Genomic DNA, 20905 nt, shown 5'->3' with positions numbered 1-20905 from the left:
ATTGTTAAGGGTGGTTCAGATGTTTGGAGACCCACCATTGGTCTGTGCCGTCGTTGTCGGCTGACCGCGACAGTTGTGACAGTACTGAAGCGGTTAAAGCCGGGCGGAGGTACAAGATAAATAGGAGTGACGTGACCGCGCAAGCACGCTCTCCGTTGAAGTCCTCTGATGAAACGCGTTAGGGCGGTGACTTGCACGGTCACCCAGGCAATGGGACGCTGTCCAGCCACGAGGATCGGGAACTTCCGGGACGCTGAGAAGTGGGCGGGAGACCGGTAAGCGGCCGGCAGAGACCGTAGCGCCTATGCTGATATGCTGTTGAATGTCTTTTTTAATGTGAGTGTAATGGGAGAGGGTATTTTTTAATAAAGGTGCACTGTTTTACCAAACTATATTGCCCTATGTGCATCTTTACTCTCTCATATGCACGATCGGTTTGAGGACACTGCAGCCGTGAGCAATTTCAATAGAGTGCCGAGTTCGGGGAAAGTCCATTTGAGAGTGACATTGGCTACAGGCGATTTGAACAGAGAAATCTGGTAAGAGCATAATCTTGGGGTGTGTGCACACGGTGAGGTGGAGGTACACTTCTAGCAGCTGCGTTCCATATTGGGTCTGCTGTTCCCTTCCCATGACCCCATCTGAAGCCTTGTTGGTGATGGACTTATCCTCATTGGACTCTGACACTCTTTTTTGATTTATATATTGATGCAAATTGTATTGTAAACATTTGCAACTTGTAAACATTCCCTGATGTTTGTAGGGATGTTTGCCCTTAGAAATACTCTGCATTAAGAACATATGCATGCTATAAGTAAGTTCTCATCTCCTGAACAGAACTCAGCATATTACAAACACACATTCATAAGGAAGGAGGCCTTAGAATTCCCAAGGAGCTCAGGTTTTGTGCAGTTAACCAATGGGCAGCCAACTTAGAAATCCAAAAATAACCAAAAAGATAACTATTTAAAAATCTAAAAATAAGAGAAGGACTTTTTTTACCTTCCTGTCTAGGGCTCTTAACTCTCTTATTAATTACTATAGCTATTTAGTATATTCATGCGTAAAACAATATACATTTTATAAAAAATCTAAATGTGTCAAAACAGAGGAACCTTACAACTGAGGAATGCAATAGATATGTTTAGTTGCTGTATATTGTATGCCTGTTCAGATACTTGCTTTATTTTGCTTTGTTAAAAGAACCGGTTTATTTAAAAAAAACCTTAAATACTTGATAAATGCCTACTTTAGTAAATATATGATTTCCTTTAATAAGTATTTTGAAACAATTTCCCATTCTGTTAGAGAATTTGCTTGAACTTGTATTTATGATTTACATTATTGAATTTTTATTACCTCATTACTGCATGCTAATCAAAATTTTAAATCAGGTTTGTAGTGGGGTTTTTTCTATTCTGTAAGGTAACAGATAAAAGGGGCAGGTTCATAGAAGTGAAAGAGTTGAGTTTTGGAGATGTCCACTAATTATCCAATGAGCAAGCAGAAGATGAAGCAGTGGCAAAGGGTCTGCATGATAGCAGGTTTGGAAAATTGTTGTTACCTTGATCATGTCATACAACTCTTGTGCTTCCACTGTCTATTTAGCTTTATTGTTAGAGGTACCCGTGTAGTATATGAAAAGTTTTGGAAATTCGTACAGCACTACAAGAGGACTTGTCACTGTTAACAAGCCAACATACAGTAGTTGTATTTAAATTGAAAAAAAAAAAAAAAACACAATGAATTTAACATGCAGTTTATTGAATTATAGATACACAGTTATAAGATAAAGTACGTGCCAGTACAGTAATTTTAAATAGTGCAAGATGAAGGACATGTTTGCTAATCATCTAAGTGAATAATATGTTGGTTTAGTTTGCCAAGCCTAAAGAACAGAAAACAATACCAAATACAAATCTTCCCCTTTCTTATTATCAAAGCTTTATGCCAAGTAATTTTTAGCTAGAAAATAGTTTTCAGTGTAAAATATTGGCACTGATACTGAAGGTTTTTTATTCCCTTAATAGTTCCTCTTGCTGAAAGTGGTTGCAGCAAGTGCTGCAATTCCTCCTGTGGCACTAGTTACTTTGCTGTTGGTGTTGCATGCTCCTGTTCCACAATCGCTTGCCTTCACGATTTTGTGATATACAGCTGTTATGATACAAATGGTGAAAAATACAGTCAGATGAAAGTGGCAGAAATTAAAGTGGTAGAAAAGGCCAAAGCAGATCACAATGCATTCCTACCTCCTGCTGCACTGCTCTTCGGGAAACTGCAGGAGCTTGTTCCACAGCTCAAACCAGAACTGGCCACCTTCCCTGCACTGCTAAAGACAGCTGCAAAGGAAAATCAGACCCGTTGGTAATGGAAAGTTCATATTTCACAGCAATCTTAGTTAAAGACATTGTTTACTGGAAATATGATAATGAGAAAAGTTTCTTGATTCCATATTTCTAGGTTGGGATAAAAAAAAAAAATGAATGCAAGCAGATCAAGGTGAATGGAATTTCTTCCTAGATTATCATGTAGACTCTGTGACGGTACTTCCCACTGGAGATCTTTGGTTTATTTTCGCAATAATAAAGTTTCACTTATCTTGTGACAAAAGTACCTTCTGAAAGATCGGCTTCACCCAAAACCAAAACGTTTATTTTGGTAGAACCCACATAAATTGTACCAGCAGGGAGTCATCATTTTTTTCAATGTCTGCTGGAGTTGTGAGAACTGAGAATTCTTGTGGGAATCTCTTACCACTGTAATATAAGCTGTCAACATTTGAGCCAATGCACCAGCAACCACACAAAACTGAAATATCAGCTTTCAGTGGAATTGTTCTTTAATATAAAATGAATGAAAACCAAGAAAATAATACCCCTTGTTTTAGTCATGGTGGGTGGTTGAAGCTGATGAAAGATTAGATGACTTTAATCTGACACCTTGGCAAAACTGAAGAATTTGGTTTGTGGGGGCTAACCAATTCACTTCATCCAAGGCCTGTGCATCTGCCCCAAAGTTCTCATTCTTAAATTGTTAAATTATACTTTTATCTACAATAAAGTATTTTTAAAGCGGCAAATTATGTTTTTTTCCAGTTTTGGATTAGAATAAAAAAACAATAAAAAAAAACCCATCAGGTTTTTTCCCATCTGTGTCCAATTGGGAAAGATTGCCTTTGATACTTCCCTGTCTTGTAGACATAAAAGGAAAGCTCATCAAAATACGAGTAATCGCTTTCTAAACAGTTATCATGGGAACAAGTGTGCCCATTGCAAGGTTTCCCCTCTAGTTTTTGTGGTAACTTAAAACTTTGGATTATCTTACTTTCTGTCCCAGTAACAGTGGACACCAGGACACATAGAGAGGATGAAACTTCCCATCAGTAATACACACAGTAATACAGACAAGAAAGGGGTTTTAACCTATTACACATTTTTAAAAGTTTAAGCTTTAAGATAAACTCCAGGGTAAGCAAATATTGTCTAAATACAAGAGGACTGAGTATTTTCTACTTGGATCTTGACATGCTTTATGTATTTTTTTCAAGATCTGTGCAGTTTCAAGCATGAAACTTTGCCTTTGTGCAGGAGCTTCCCTCAAAAAGACCAATCACTGCCATTCTCCCTCCTTCTGCAAGGTAACTGGCCTGATATCCACCCCCTCTAATAATGTAAGCAGCCTGTAGTGGGTAGGGCCTGCTTGATCCCTCCCACAGTTCTGCTCTCTGCACAGGTTATATGCATAAAAATGATGTCACCGCTACCTTTAAATTATAACATCTGGGAATACGTAGGAGTTTGGTGTACACATAGTGGATTCGTATACAATGTGGCTTTTGATAAATATATATATATATATTTATAAAATATATATATATAAATTAAAATGTTTGTGCCTGGAGTTTGGTTTTAAGGATTGTAGAGTATATATTTGTTTTAAAGTGAAACTTACAGATTGTAACATTGTTGTCAACTTCGCCATGCATCCTGCAATAAAAAAAACAGTGTTAGTACTAAAGATTACAGTAAACTCTCCACTAGAGCTAATTCATGCATCATCAATATTTCAACTCTTGTGCCATCTCTTGTGGAATAAAAGATAACAGAGAATTCAGGGCTATTTTGGAAATACAGCTCTAAGAGTGAAAATTATAAAATGGTCCCACCCTACTCAGCCCTGTGCATAATGAAATAAAATATGGACAAGTCCTCATTTAATATTACTAGTAATGCTGGTATTATTTTTCAGCATTTATATAGCACCAACAGTTTGTGCAACGGTTTACAAAATAAAGGGAGACAATACAACTATAATACAATATTATACAAGAGGGCTGAGTGGGCCCTGCTCATGAGAGCTTACTATCTAATAGGGATAGACAAGAGGTACAAAAATGTTTTAACTGGGAGGGATGAACTGATGGCAAAAGTAAAAGGTACATTTTTAGGGGAGGAAGTGAAGAGATGAGTTTTCAGGGATCACCTTAAGATGGACAGAGTAAGAGATAGCCAAGTATATTGGGGTAAAGAGTTCCAGCTGATAGAAGAGGCAGTGGACAAGTCCTGGATGCAAACATTGGAGGAGCAGACATTTGATCTATAGAGAAGGAGGTCTTGAGAGGAGCAGAGAGGAAGATTTGGATATTTTGAGAGTGGTTACTGAAGATTGGTGACTGGCTCAGGAGAGAGTTGTAAAGAATGGCTTTGTATGTTGTTGCTTGGGTTATGATTTGTGTTTATTGGGCTTTCATGATAAAGTGAAGAGGGGGATAGCCTGTGTAGAGGTAAGCCAATGACGAGAGAGTTGCAATAGTCAAAGTAAAAGGAACAAGGAAGTAACTTGGTGGTTTCATTGGTTAAGTAGTGGCATATTTTAAAAATATTATGGAGGTGAAGTTTGCAAAATTTAGACAATTATTGTATTTGAAGGTGAAAGGGCAGGGTCCAGGATTATACCTTGTACCCTGGCATTAGCCCTAACTGCAGTTTAGGGAAATGTTTAATCAGAGTCTTTTAATAGCAAAGACTATAATACCCAAACCAAAGTGACACCTGCCGCTTCTTTTACCTATTTAGAATGAGAATACATAGCAAAATGTCCTCCGTGGCTTCATATTATGATTTGAAGTGAACCTCAATGAGATTTCCTTAAAGAATATGTCAACCCAGAATGTCATATTCCTGATAGCTACCTGCTGTACCATGTACATGTAATAAAAAGTATCCTATTCTCTTATTATTGCTTCCTTTGTGAGAAATACCTGGTGATCCTGCCAGTTTCTCTTCTTTCCTATTAAAAGCTGACAATACTAGGCTTCAGAGCATAGCATGGCCAGTTTGCTGGTTGTGCTGGGAACTCAGCCTGCTCTTCTTTAATGAGCAGACTGGTGTTGACATGCCCCCCTTGCACACCCATTCGGTGGGAAGATCAGTGGTCTGCTGCTTCTCCTCCCCCAGCTCTCTAATATGCTTATGCAGCTGAGAACAGAGTTTATGTAATCACTTATAAAAAAAGAAGGGGGGGGGATTTAAAATGTTTTTGTTTTTCATTTTTTATATGTATGCACAAATGTTTTGTAATTAATTTCTATTTTTAACTGAATGGGTTGTTTAAGGTGAGGGTTTACATTACATATACTTTAATGAAAGGTCTGCATTAAAGACACTGTTAAATCAGACTCATATTGTAAATATTACAATATTACACTAGTAAAGCGTGCTTAAGTGGTCCAGGATAAGTTTGCTTTTAGATATATGATGCTTTTTTTCTGGGCCACTTCTTTTACAGCACCTACCTGCTTTCTTCACCCTCCAGAAGAGTCCTGTAGGTGGCAATCTCAAGATCCAGGGCCATTTTTACATTAAGCAGTTCCTGGTAGTCACGTAGCTGAACTGCAAGATCTTCTTTGGCTTTCTGTAGAGCAGCTTCCAGTTCGCATAATTTATTTTTGGCATCTTTCAAAGCAACATCCCCACGCCCTTCAGCATCAGTAATTGCTGTTTCTAGTGCACAAATCTGTAAGAATACAATAATACATTAAAGAGTGAGCATAGCTCTAAAACTGCTAGGAAAAACATATGTGCTTCAGTCTTGGGATTCAGGGACCCTTAGAAAGCACAGCCAAGCCTGGAGCTACCTGCAAAATACATTACAGATATAGAATCCAGCCCAAGACCCAACACAGCAGCCTATGCCTAGACATTGAAGAAGCAGGAGCACACTGATGTGTGTTGAAGTAATAGCAATGTGTAATGCAACTAAGCCACAGGTGGCTCAGAGGGATGTAAATGCTGCTTTGCGGGAGGAATCCCAGAGACTGACCCAAAGACAGATTCAAATTCCAATGCTAGTTTACATTTACAATTTTATTCAATACACAATCAATTAAACTATATTTTATATCTTTTTGAAGTTCAGTTAAGCAGCATTGTGGAATGTAAAGATGAAACTAATTGTTACCTAATTAAAACAATACAGACATGGCTGATCTAACATTATTTGCGTGCCCAAACTCCCCCATTATCTCCCTGTCATCAGTAAGAGGAAGATGAGAATATAACTGTGTACAGTGGGAAATGTCTTACCTGTTTCTTTACACAATCGATTTCTCCATGCAGTCTCTTTATCATGCTGTTCAGATCCTGGATCTCATTCCTCTGATTGCGCAGATTATCCCCATGTAGCCCTGCTGCGTCTTTGAGCTGCTGGTACTGTGAGGGATGTGCAGAAAATTGGGTATTTATGTAATATTTATCATCAACCCAGATAGATCATATAATTAACCTATCACAACACAAATTATTCTACTGCATCAATTACATGAAAATTGGAACTGCCGTCTAAACGTTTTTGTTTGTTTGTTTGTGGTAGAATGAAAAAAAGGTTATAGTCAGGACTTTGTTGTTGTGTGTTTCATTGACTTCCTGCTCCGGTGATGGTGAACACTGAGACAGGAAGTGAGGGCGCATGGACAGGAAAAAAAGATCTTTCTTAGTAGAGTGGGGGAGGGTTAGGGCCTTTATAGTTTTTTTTTATATATATTTTTTGTATATTTCATCTGTGTATTCTACCTGTATAGTCATTGGGGCAGAAAGAATGGGAAATCATCCATATGAGTGCACTGATAAAATCTGACCATGGGAAAAAACCTTCTGTAAACAATAAGTATTAAAACTGTAATATGAAAAATAATAAAAAAAAAATACTGGTGGCTGAAAGTATGCAATGTATTTTTTATCTGGTAAAGTCATTTGATCTATAGAAGAACTAGTCGATCAATCCAACAAACAGAATGATTATTTTAATCTGAGAAAATGCTAGAAATGATCTAATGCTGTGTTTACTGTGATTTAACTAATAATAAAAAGCAGCTGTGTCCAGACTATAGACAATACATTTTTTACATTCTCCTATTAAAGAGTAAAGCCTCATTTACACTGGAACTCATAAAAAGGGCAGTAGAGTTGCCGCATTAAAAACATGAGTTTTTCTCAATTTTTCCACTCTTTAACGTTAGCTATGGGATCAAAAAATGCTCAAAAACATCTTACCGCATTATACTGCCTTTACCGGTGTTAGATCCTTTTTAAAACTCCTCTCAAAACCCACTAGTTCTATTTTTTTTTTTTTCAGCCAGAAAACACCCAAGCCAAAAGATGCTGATAAAAGCCTATGTGTGCATGGACACATAGGATAACATGCTGTAGAGTTTACTGGCTGTAAAAAAAAAAAAAGCCAGAAGCCCAAAACAGCAGCTGTTAAAACGTAAAGTGTGCATGAGGCCTAAAAGAGCTTATTTTATGTTAAAATGCATATTTCAGGGCTGAAGATTAGTTAAAACTGCCAATTATAATATTTTCTGAAAGCAGAGTCCCTGGACAATAAAATGTTAGTAGTTGCAATATTTTACATCCCATGATATTAGCACGCATTTATCAAACACGTATTTTTCAGTGAAAAATACACTAAAATTACTTTTAGTGCATGAAAACACACTGTATTACTCATCCTTTGGTAAAATATAAACTGTGCGATTGTGTTGAGTAAATAGGTACCAAGAAATAGCGACTAACTTAGGTACCCAAAATTGTCAAAAGGCGACTTTTAAAAAGCATTTACAGGTCTTATATTTAGAGTAACCATGAACGATGGCCCTAGAATAATTGCTATTACTCTGGAATGCAATGTGATACCTAATATGTAGCGCGGTTGTTGTTACCCTATGAAGGCTTGGGCATATTTGTTGCTGATCACTTACTTGTCTAGCATAGTTGGCTTCAGCCTCCGCTCTGCTCCTTGCTGCAATGTCCTCATACTGAGCTTTAGCCTCAGCAATGACTCCATCCAAATCCAGCTCGCGGTTGTTGTCCATAGTCAAGATAACATTAGTGTTGGCAATTCGTTCTTGCATATCAGCCATTTCCTGCAAAGAGCAAGTGTAAAAACATGTAAGAAAGGCCTAGCTTAATGCTAAGGGTAACAATGTCCTCCAACAGTCTTTTGTCAAAATATCAATTAGTACAGGACACAAGATAGAGAAACCTAACCTACTAACTGCAATGAGTACACATGACAGAGGTACTTGAACTGATAAGTGGTACAAGCACTCACGAAATAGAGGCCTCTAACATACCTAAATCCAAAAAGAAAAATTATCTAAATTTCAGCTTACCAGCTAGGTGTAGTGGCTGAACTAGTTTCCCTTTTTGTTAGGCTGTTTGTGATCAATGTTCACCTGGCATTTCTGCCAAAAACTCACTTTTCTGTCTTAGGGTAAAAACGCTCATGGAATCTATGGACGATCAGCCTTGTCACTCTAGGCTACTATGCTGATAAGGCAACTCCCATTCTTCCAATCTCCATTATATGAAAAGGAACATTGCTTTGTAGCTCAAGGAAGATAGCTGAGAAAGCTGATAATGTTTAAGATATCAGTTCTGTGTACAGAAAGTAACAAGAACACTGAATTTCTGACAGGATCAACAGGGATTTTTTAGTACTTGAAGAAAATGTACATAGATGCAAAAAAAAATAGGCTGCCACCACATCTAGGGACTCAAAAACTGTAATATGTTATTTTTTCTTAAGTTAAGATATACTAAAACACTGCAATTTCTTGCTTAAAAATTTTCTCCTTTTTTAGATTATCTGCATGTCTTCTTTCTCTTTTTTTTTCAGCTCTCTAAAAGGAAAGGCTCTTGCAATCTGCAACAGCCTTGAGTATAACAATTTGCTTTAACAAGTATCTTTCTCTTAAACCATGCAGATTATTCAAGATGCTCTATACTGTGACATGACAAGCCCTTAATTTGTGCCAGAAAAAAAAAACATATAGCCAGCTAATAGCTTCAGAATGGGAACTGAAATAAAAGATTAACAATCAGGGAGAGCAATATTGTGTTCCAGCCTGGCAAAGGGAGCCATTAATACATAAAACCCAGTAAACAGGACCCAAGGATTTCAAGAGGAAGACAAGAACTTGCCTACTAATAAAGGATCCTCTCTACAGACTTTCTAGCAAGCTCTGAAAGGGCAGGGGCAATAACATAGATGGAAATGTGGAAATTACCCAAAAGTCTGTTCACCTTTTAAAAAATTGTGTATACATTGTCTTCCATGGGCAGTCTATAGTTTACATTAGGAAATTTGGCAAATGTAAAAATTACATCCTACAGAAATTTAATTAGCTTCCTACAATGTTTATGTTATCTTGACCCATATGCCACAATAACAACATTTATTATTGGATCATTTTCTATTTGCCTAGTTTATTTTTTATTTTTCATGGGCTTACATTTAAATGGTTCAAGGGATTAAACAAACATTTCATACAAACTACAGTTAATTGCTATCTTAAAATTTGGCAAGCAAACACAATGCAATTGCTATGTAAGCACTGAAAAGGGTTTTTATCTCTTATCATAGCCAATCCAGCCCACCCAATGATAAATCAGCACTTTAATAACAGTTAATAATTTTAATAAAGGATTTAATACCGCATCAAACAAAGTCTTCAGGAAATTAAGCTCATCCACCAAGGCATCTTGCTTGCAATCCAGATCAGTCTTTTGCATGTACAGGCAATCAACATCCTTGAAAAAAAAAAAAGCATAAAGGCACATTAAAGGTATTTAAAAATAATAGTCTTAACCTAAAGCACCTAACTGTAATTTATTTTTTATTTACCAGATAAACACATATTAAGACAAAATAATATGTAGGCATCAATGGAAGATTCCATAAAACCCTATACTAACTTACTTAAAAATATGAAAATGAAACTGAAACAGATTCTGTACTGAGAGACCATGGAACTTGGAACAAAGCCATAGTCCAATATCATGCATGCCAGGAGGTCTCATTTCACTCTGGCTTTCCAACCTATATGCTTGTTCCAAATCAGTTTGCTTAGAAAGTCACAATTGTCTGAGCTACTAGCATTCCCATCAAGAGGTCAACATTGGCAGCCTCTATAAATCTCTCAGTGCAGGTTTAATTTGGATCAACTCTGTGTTTGCTTTTGCAGGCAAAGTAACAGCTTCTTTTAAATGTGGTCCTATTAGCAGCACATACCCCTTTATGGTAGCATTCTGCCACTATATTCAGACAATGGAATTCAAGAAAACTGATGAATAATTCCTTCACACATGACAGCACTGGTGCTTGGAGTTCCGGCTTTCAGTACTATCACATGAAAATGGAGAAAGGCTCCTCAGCCCTATGTAAGTTCTAAGGTTGGCCATACGCAATTGGAATCTCGAGATTCAAACCAGGTATGGGCAGGCTGAATGTACCAAGTTGATCAATCTACTTGGGTACAACCAACCTGCAGGATTCTCTTATTAGCAATAATTACTGTCTTCACCCAGGCTTTATCATCTTCACCTGGTACTAGTGCAAATAACACACTTCGCTGGGTGGCTATGTCCCTTCTTCACTACATTTATTAATTGAGTCATGTTTGTCACTCTAGGCTGCTCTCCTTATATGGAATACAAACATGTCTGTACTTCTTCTTTTCCATTACATAGGGAGGGGGGGGGGGGTTGCAGGGCAACTGGCAGTTTACCCCAAAGATAGCTAGGAAAGAAGGTATTCTTTGGTGCAGCTCACAAGAAGTTACAAGGATACTGCATTTCTGGCAAGATTAACAAGTGTTTTCTGTATTTGCTGAAAATACTCCTAGCTTGAAAAAAGGAAAATGAATGAAGCAACCACATCTAAGGATCATACATTGCATTGTATTACATTTTTGTTATTGGGTTTAGTTAGCCTTATTATATTATTCTAGGTATGTATATGCAAGCAGTGGAAGCTTCTGGATTTTACTTAGTATCTCTTTCTTGCAATCCTCTGCACAACAGAGCTCAGACTGGGGCAGGGAGAAGTAGCACAAGGAGTCAAACAAGTGTTCTGTAGTGAAAAGCAAAAAATATTGCGCTAACCATAAAAAAGCTGCTACACCAAACAACTGACAAGAAAATTGTGAATAGCAAAATGTGGAAAAAAGTGCAGCGCTAATAAATACTAGCAATATAAACGTGTATATATATAAACCAAGAAAGGTAAATACAAATAAATAGCAAAATGAATAAAAGTGAACATCAAATCAACAGTCCCATATGTGAAGTGAAAAAAACAGTCCACAACGGTGATAATTGAAGTGCTCACTGGATCCCAACACCAACAAGATATAGAGATATAATGTGCTCACCAGAACGATAGGACTCAAAATGCCATATAGCATATGAGTCAAATCAGCTTGTTGTACAATGGATGGATAATCCGAAAGGGATGACTGAGGTCACTGATGTTGAGGTGAAGAGGTAATAGCAGATATGAACCGTCACACCAGAGAGGCTCTCACTCCGTCAGATGGCCAGAAAGGAACCAAAAAACAAGGGAGCACAAAATAGTGTAACACTGCTAAAATTTTAATTAAATAAAAATACACCAAATTGCACTTACAAACATCTCGTGGTAAAGAGCGTATACAGATGCAAAGGTAGGCTGTCAGCAGCGTGGCCTTGACGCGTTTCAGCATAAATGCTTTTTTCAAAAGATAGTGCCAGTACTCTGGCACTATCTTTTGAAAAAAGCATTTATGCTGAAACGCGTCAAGGCCACGCTGCTGACAGCCTACCTTTGCATCTGTATACGCTCTTTACCACGAGATGTTTGTAAGTGCAATTTGGTGTATTTTTATTTAATTAAAATTTTAGCAGTGTTACACTATTTTGTGCTCCCTTGTTTTTTGGTTCCTTTCTGGCCATCTGACGGAGTGAGAGCCTCTCTGGTGTGACGGTTCATATCTGCTATTACCTCTTCACCTCAACATCAGTGACCTCAGTCATCCCTTTCGGATTATCCATCCATTGTACAACAAGCTGATTTGACTCATATGCTATATGGCATTTTGAGTCCTATCGTTCTGGTGAGCACATTATATCTCTATATCTTGTTGGTGTTGGGATCCAGTGAGCACTTCAATTATCACCGTTGTGGACTGTTTTTTTCACTTCACATATGGGACTGTTGATTTGATGTTCACTTTTATTCATTTTGCTATTTATTTGTATTTACCTTTCTTGGTTTATATATATACAAGTGTTCTGTAGTGTTTGAGTGCTAACAGTGGATATGCTTATAGGATGAGATAGCAAAGTGGCAGAGAGATAAGCACATGTCTGCTGTTTCTCCTTGCATTGTCCAATAACAGGTTGAGGTCAGGACAAGATACGTAAGTGTAACCTAAAGTATATACAAACCCTCATCTTGTAAAACAATCCATTCCATTTAAAAAAGAAGTGTAAGGCAAAACTTTTGTGTATAGCTATATAAAATATTTTTTTTCCATTTTCAAAAACATAAGTCCTATGGCAGGAAACACATAGGAGTATTAGGAGTATTTAATCTCTGTATCTATGTCTAGTCATTTTTTTTTAAATTTCAGCTTTAATGTTTAAAATTAAACTATACTAGCAGTACATCAGTAGGGAGACTGCATACAGTTTTAGTGCTACATTATTAAATATTACACTTCAAAATAATCCAACTGAACGCAGTATTGAGAAAGCTTTTTCACACACGGAAAAAATCTTCCATGTATTATGTCTTTATATAATATTTTGGCAGGATTGATCAAATAAATGTATTTTTGCTGTCAGGAACATTTCTATTTAAACAAATTATTCCTTCCTTTGTTTTTAGAGAGAATTTTAATGATTAACATATTGTTAAACTTCTCAGTAAAATACAATCAGTTCATGTACTTTACATTTAGAATTAACCCAGAATTACTGAGTATTGTAGGATTTATTTCTAGCTAGAAAAATTGAATAACTTAAAACCCAATATTTAAGATACAATAATAAAGGATGGAAGTCAAACTACATTACGTTAGGATTCAGCCACTGTTCGGAAGTATACCTTTTTCAAAGATACAAAATCATTTTCAGCACAGGCACGTTTGTTAATCTCTTCTTCATATCTGCAAACAAAGGTAAACATAAGTTCTTAGTAATTACCATATTGAACAATTTAACACATACAGGACTGAAAATATTTGAAAGCATATTTTTTTTAAACCCCAATAATTATGTCAATTTTCTAAATATTGCAGTTAATTCTAGTTAGGAAAGATGACAAGTTGATAAATAATATTATTTACTGCAAAATGAGAAACCTAGTTTCACTTACTTAGCCTTAAAATCTTCCACAACATCCTGCATGTTTTTCAGATCTCCTTCAAGACGACATTTTTCATTCTTGGTGGTATCAAGTTGTCTTTGAAGGCTGCTAATGTACATCTCAAATAATGGTTTGATGTTGTCTTTCATGTTGGCCAGTTTTTTACTTTGTTCTTGCAAAAACTTCCATTTTGTTTCCAGAATTTTATTCTGTTGTTCAAGGAATCTGACCTAAAACAGTTGTAAGGGTTAAACAGTCAGTACGGTTAGGAAAGCTATATAACATTTTTTAGGCAACAATTTTACTTAGCATTTGAGCACATTTGACTTACCTTGTCTATGAAGCATGCAAATTTGTTGTTGAGAGATTTAATTTGCTCCCTTTCTTGTGTTCTGACTTTCTGGATGTTTGGATCAATATCATTTTTTACTGACTGAAGGAGGATTTGGTTGACAGTAACATTTTGAATACCTCCAGGTGGACAAACAGGAAAATTTTCACCACTGAAGCTTAATCCTTTGCCCACTGTGCTTATTCCCTTATTGGTGCCAGTGGCTATGGAAAGCCGTTTGCTTCCTCCTAAGCAGTAAAGGCTGTTTGTGCCATATTTACTGTTTGCACCACCAAGGCGCACAGAGTAACTTTGAGGCCCTCCAGATCGTATCAGAGAAGATGAAGAGAAGTTAACTCTGCCGTACCCACCACCAGTTGAGCAACTACTAAAGTTCCGAACTCCACAAGAACCTCCAGCGCTCCGAACTCCACAAGAACCTCCAGCGCTCCGAACTCCACAAAAACCTCCAGCACCAGCCTTTCCAGGCTTGGTAGCACATGACTGTTGACTTTGGCTCATTGTGGTTCTTGGAGATGATAGCATGTAAGATCAGAAGCAGATGGAAGAGAAGGCTAAACTTAAGTCCTGTGAAGGACCAGAATCAGCTTTTTATATTTTTTAATAAGGGCTTGGCTCTTGAGAAAATCATTATACCTTAGCCACATTCATGGGCTTGGTTTTGGGCTTGGCAGATCTGACACTGGGCATTGTTTATTTTTTAAATAAATATATGTATAAATTAAAATCTCTTAATGAGATTGTGAACATACAAATTGCTTTGTTTATATGATCCACTTTAATGTAATTTGGATTTATTAACTTGTCATAGTAACTGTTATCTTTAAACTAGGCCACTAAACAAGTTTTGGCCTTGTTTATGAATAAAAGTTGCAAATTAATTTCAAACAAACACTTTGTCTATTTGTATGAAGTTATAAACTATGCCCTAATTTAAAATGTTTAAGGACCATTTTAATAATGTTCGTCTCACAAAATAAAATTTAGGATAAGTGTCTCGCATGCTCATATGTTTTCAAATAAGGGTTGCCTCACAGATCATTAGCTTTCTTGTGACAGAAATTAAAGCTGGTATAACAATTTAAATTATTAAACTATTAGGCAGAGGTTGTAATTAAACCCTGTAGGGAAGATTTTAGTGGATAATGAATTTTTGGCATTTCCTCATTGCTATTGTAATAAATGTTAGACTTCCATCATTAGTGCAGACAATCATCCTGTTCCACCAAGCTATGATATTTTAATATGTTGACTGGCGTTTGTGCAACACTAGACACAAGCTACTTGGTCTAGTATGTGGAAGAAATATTTTACACAGGTTGTAAAATCTATAGTGTACACATGAGAGCAAATTTCCATGCAATACTAATAATTCTGAAAAACTATTACTGGGAATGTTTATACCAAGATGAGATCCAAACACAAACATTAATGGAAAATAACAGAAAGAGGGTACCGTACATAGAAAGTATACTGTATATGTTAGAACTTGGTTATAGCAATCAATAAAGGCGAATTGTTTTAAAGGTACATTTCAGTATCAGTTCTGTGTTTTTGTGTGACATGCCAGAAAACACCATTCATATCTTAAGTACAAATTTTCCCTATCCAATATATGAAAGTGTCATGAAAACGAAATATAAGTCTTCTACACTATGAACTATCTTTTTCTCCATGGATGGATTAATACCTTTAATCTTCACTTCTTTAGCAGCCCAACAGTCAATGTTTGAAAGTAACTCAGCAGGTATAGCAGTTGAAATTTTTTGTGGGATTTCTAAAGCCAAAAATCACTAAGAATTAAACTGAAATGGCAGATTTAGCAACAACCAGAAACTGAAGCTCAGCATATAATTAAGATGGAAGAGAAACCCTCCTATAATTTTCAGCCAAGGAATATGACCTCTGGTTAAACTTCAACTGCCATGATGCTGCACCTGTGATCAGTTATGTCACCAGCCATTGGATGGTTAACAGTTTGGTTAGGAGCACAACTAATATAACAATTACATTCCTGGCATGTGCTGCACATGTAACTATTTTTTGAAACTGTTAAATCAATGGGTTTACTTCCGCTTTAAGCTCCAGAAAAATGTGTGAGACCATCCACAGTTCAAGCAAACTCAGAAGTGTGGTTTGCTCCTTCTGTGCAAAAACCTGCACTGGGTCATGAATGGCATCCCTTATGACTTATGACAGGTCAACACTATAATGCACTGTGCTGCAGCTCACGTGTTTTCTTGCACCTTGTGACACATTAGGTCAGGCAGCCTGCTCGAAATGATTGTAATGAATGTAAGGCACCCGAACACACAAAAACTTAATACATGTTGCATTTTTTTTGCAGCTAGTGCAACACACATTGTGGTGCTTCTGTGCTCTGCCGGTGGTGCATTGGAGTGTTACATAAAATGACATAGTGCTATTGTCTGCAGCATTAAGATTCTATCTACAACCAAAGAAAGATGCAGGCAAAGACATCTGTTAAAATGTAAGCATACACATTTTTCTTTTTTTTTAATAAAGGCTGAAGTAGTGCTCCAGGGTTGGCGCTTAGATTTTATAAAGAGCACACAGGCTCATTCTTTAATTACCTTTTGCAACTTACATAATATAATGTAGCAGGCAACATCTTTTCTGTGACCACATTTGGCTTATTCTACCATGATTCAAAAACAGTTTGTGGCATTTGGTGAATGCTTTCCTAGGGAGCAATGATGAACATTCCATCACATAGGAAGCACTTGTTATGGTGTACACAGATTTTCTAACTTTTTTTTCCCACCCTTTATTCATATGCCTCTACACAGCACTGGATGATTTACAGGGAATGATGCAGCTAGTAATATTGTTAAGATTGTCAGATGTCTTACCACCATATTTGCCTATCTTAAAAAATGTATATGGCCATCCTTAGTATAAAAACCAGTTAAAGTGGTAGTAAACCATTGCAAAATAATAGCATAATGTGCTATTATGCATTGCATACTAGCACATTATGAAATATTTACCTTAAAACAAAGCCATCCAGTGACGGGCTGTCAATACTGAGAGGGCCTTCCTCTTCTACCGGTCTTCCTTCCGGGTTCGTGGACCCCTGCCGTGTGAGTGGCAGGATCTATGATGACATCACTCCAGCGCATCTGCGCGGGAGCTCTCGGTTACGACACAGTGTTCTGAAGGTCTGGCACAGTATGCCGGACCTTCAGAGTGCATGCGGTAGAAGAGACTCACCTATTTTTTGTTTTGTCTTTGTATTTGTCCAAAATGTAATCTGCACAGAGGTGATTTTGTTCATATGCTATGGAGATGACAGAAACTAGTAAGATACTGGGGGCAGGTGGTACAGCTTGTATCCCAGGTCTCTCAGGCTCACCTTAACCACTTTAGCCCCAGAAGGATTTGCCCCCTTTCTGACCAGGCCCTATTTTGCGATCTGGCACTGCATTAATTTAACGGACAATTGCGCGGTCGTGCGACGCTGTACCCAAACAAAATTTACGTCCTTTTTCCCCACAAATAGAGCTTTCTTTTGGTGGTATTTGATCACCTGTGTGATTTTTATTTTTTGTGCTATAAACAAAAAAAAAGTGACAATTTTGAAAAAAAAAAAAAAAAACAATATTTTTCACATTCTGCTATATGACATTATAAAAAAAAAATTCAAAATCAAAATTTTTTAACATTTTAGGTCAATTTGTTTTCTGATACATATTTTTGGTTAAAAAATTGCAATAAGCATATTTTGTTTGGTTTGCGCAAAAATGATTGCTTCTACTAACTACGGGAAAGATTTATGTCATTTTTATTTACTAGTAATGGCGGCGATCTGCGATTTTTTGTGGGACTGTGACATTACGGCGGACAGATCGGACCCCTAACTGACATTTTTGACACTTTTGGGGGGACCAGTGACATTACTACAGTAATCAGTGCTAAAAATATGCACTGTTACTGTAATAATGACACTGGCAGGGAAGAGGTTAACAGTGTGGGTGATCAAGGTATTAAATGTATGCCTAATGCTTACTGACTTGTGTGTGTGGGGGGTGGGGGGTTCTGTGACAGGCACAGAGTTTGCAGTTTCAGCATAGCTGCTGATCTGTCCCTGCCTTTCAGTGAGAAGATCCGCCTGCTACATAAGCAGGCAGGTCTTTTCTCCATTTTATCGATGATCTAAACACAGCAGGAACGCGGCTCCGGCGGCGTGCGCGTGTCGGCGGAATCACATGCACTCCAGTCACGTAGTACTATGTGACTGGATGCAGGGGAGCCGCACTGCCACAGCAATATTACTGTGAGCAGTCGGCAAGTGGTTAAATGTCAACCCTTTATTATTTTTACCGGGTATCCTAGATCCTGAACCATTTCAAAAAGGGACCTACACCATGGTGCAACACCTACTGTACACAGTTAGTAGGGCCGATTGGATGTGTTACTATAGGCCACTTCTTTAGAAATTTAGCTGATGTTGAAATATGAGATGTGCTAAACGGGTCTCACTGAATGTTTCTCCACTGCTGTTTCGTCATATGTATGAAAGTGTGTATACTGCTAAGGAAAACCACAAAAAAAACGTGCATATTTTTATTTCTGTTTCTTGTTATCAATAAATAAACTTTTGATTAAAAAAAATGTCCAAATTGGGCCCAATTAGCCATTTTCCCTCCCCGGTGTCATGTGACTCCTTTTTTATTCTTTCTTTAACAATCAGTTTGCTTTATTAAAGGTTACTGAAACGTGTACACAACAGAATGCAACCTGAATAAACATGGTTATGTCATGGATATACAATGGTATATTCATGACAGGCATTCACAGGATAAATAAGTAAATGTCGGCCATTCCAGGCCCCAAAAATTAGCCCACATGCGTTTACCTTACAGCTAAGAACATTGTATTCTGTGGCTGAAGGTACATTAGGCATTCACAGGATAAATAAGTAAGTGTCGGCCATTCCAGGCCCAAAAAATTACCCCGCATGCGTTTACCTGACAGCTAAGAATGTTGTATTCTGTGGCTGGAGGTACATTAGGCATTGACAGGAAAAATAATTGTCGGCCATGAAAGGCCCCAAAAATTAGGCATTCAATGGACATGAAATGCCTTTTATGCCGCTGTATTTCCCAAAGACAAGGACCATGAATTGTTGTGGGTGGATGGTGGTCTGGCGGATATTTGTGGCCTGTCATGAGGAATTTTAATCAAACATGGTCTACTGGTCACATGTGTTGAATTCCTCTGAGATCCATGCCTCATTAATTTTTATAAATGTGAGGTAGTCAACACTGTCATGAGCTAGGTGAGTGCACTTATTGGTCTCGATCCCCCTGCTACGCTGAACGTCCTTTCGGACAGGACACTGGACGGGCATCAAGCCAACAGTTCCATTGCAAATTGTGCAAGCTCTGGCCAGAGGTCTGGCCAGCCTGCCCACCCAGTAGTCCAGGGGTTCATCACTCCTCAGAGCGTCCACATTGGCCATTAACCCGATATAGTCAGACACCTGTCGGTCTAGGCGTTCCCTGATGCTGGATCCAGAGAACAGCTGTCGATGGGTCGGCTGAAAGAATGATCTCATATCTGAAGTGACCAACACATCTTCAAAACGCCCTCTTCTTGCAGGCGCTGTTGGATTGCTACCCGCAACTGTTTCTCTGTGAGTGGAAATTACTCTGCCAGCGCACGCAAAAGCAGAATGCAGAATTTCTCGAACCAAGGCCTGGAAGTGCTGCATTCTGACTGTCCTCTGTGGTAACATTTTTGCCATTTTTTCTTTGTACCGAAGTCTAAGTATGTTGCCACCCAGTACTGGTCCTTGCCCTTTATGCTTTTTTTACGGGGGTCCCCCTTAAAACACTAGAGCATGATGGCCCCCATTCGCACTAAACTGGAAGCGGTGTAGTGGCCTGGCTCCAACTCATCATCCAGGATAATGTCGTCTTCGTTCTCCTCCCCTTATCCACGGACAACACCAGGGATCCCATAAAGTTTTAAAGCATGCTCTTCTTGCTCCTCCTCATCCATCCCGGCACCATCCTCCTCTGACTCCTCTTCAGACTCCTGTTGTTGACTTATATAGAAAAAGGGGAGGTATCTGTGAATGTGATGGAAACAAAATTGCCTCCAAAATCTTATCACAGAGCCAAAAGGTGATCAAACATAGACCCCAATAATAGCACTGAGATAGCTGGGTGAAGTGAAAATTGTATATAGCAGTTTATTGAAGCACTTATGCCTGGTGGATGATCACAGAACACACATGAACACAATACATGATAAAACGATAAAAACAAGTACATACAGTGGATAGCATCACAAACAGACCACAATGATGAAATTTTCAGCTATTTTCAACTACACGGAATTCCTATTTAGGAACACTGCAGGCATTGTATTCTCAATTACATGGATGTGGCCCAATATTTTTGATCTTTTCTGTCAGCACCCATCAATTTGTCATTGTGGTCTGTTTGTGATGCTATCCACTGTATGTACTTGTTTTTATCGTTTTATCATGTATTGTGTTCATGTGTGTTCTGTGATCATCCACCAGGCATAAGTGCTTCAATAAACTGCTATATACAATTTTCACTTCACCCAGCTATCTCAGTGCTATTATTGGGGTCTATGTTTGATCACCTTTTGGCTCTGTGATAAGATTTTGGAGGCAATTTTGTTTCCATCACATTCACAGATACCTCCCCTTTTTCTATATACGCTTACTATTTGATCAATAGGCACCTGATTAGTCACGTCCCAGCTGAGTGGCTTATTTTTTGTCCCTTTTCAAGGTACTCAGAGGCCTTCATAGGAACCATTCTTGTTGTTTTTCTACTCATTTTGACTAGATAATTTTTGATC

The 20905-nt window shown here is 37.8% G+C and overlaps 2 protein-coding genes across 2 annotated transcripts in view; both read right to left on the bottom strand.

Moving 5' to 3' along the window:
* The window catches only part of LOC309545287 (uncharacterized protein), a gene marked incomplete at its 3' end in the record, with an annotated part of 724166 nt that overhangs the window by 529737 nt on the left and 173524 nt on the right, over positions 1-20905 (bottom strand). The gene's annotated exons all lie outside the window — the stretch shown is intronic.
* LOC309546729 (keratin, type II cytoskeletal cochleal-like) lies at positions 1805-14590 on the bottom strand. Its single transcript, XM_082246429.1, has 10 exons — positions 14021-14590; positions 13699-13919; positions 13429-13489; positions 9996-10091; positions 8258-8422; positions 6585-6710; positions 5795-6015; positions 3952-3986; positions 2250-2339; positions 1805-2154 (listed from the first exon to the last, which is right to left on the bottom strand). Exons 1-10 carry the CDS (start codon positions 14564-14566, stop codon positions 2024-2026), a joined length of 1692 nt encoding a protein of 563 aa, XP_082102555.1. The 5' UTR covers positions 14567-14590; the 3' UTR covers positions 1805-2023.

The sequence above is a fragment of the Pelophylax lessonae genome (assembly GCF_965119305.1).
Source record: "Pelophylax lessonae genome assembly, chromosome: 2".
Classification (NCBI taxonomy): domain Eukaryota; kingdom Metazoa; phylum Chordata; class Amphibia; order Anura; family Ranidae; genus Pelophylax; species Pelophylax lessonae.
The sequence above is the reverse complement of the archived record's forward strand: the minus strand, read 5'-3'. Positions and strand labels throughout refer to the sequence as shown.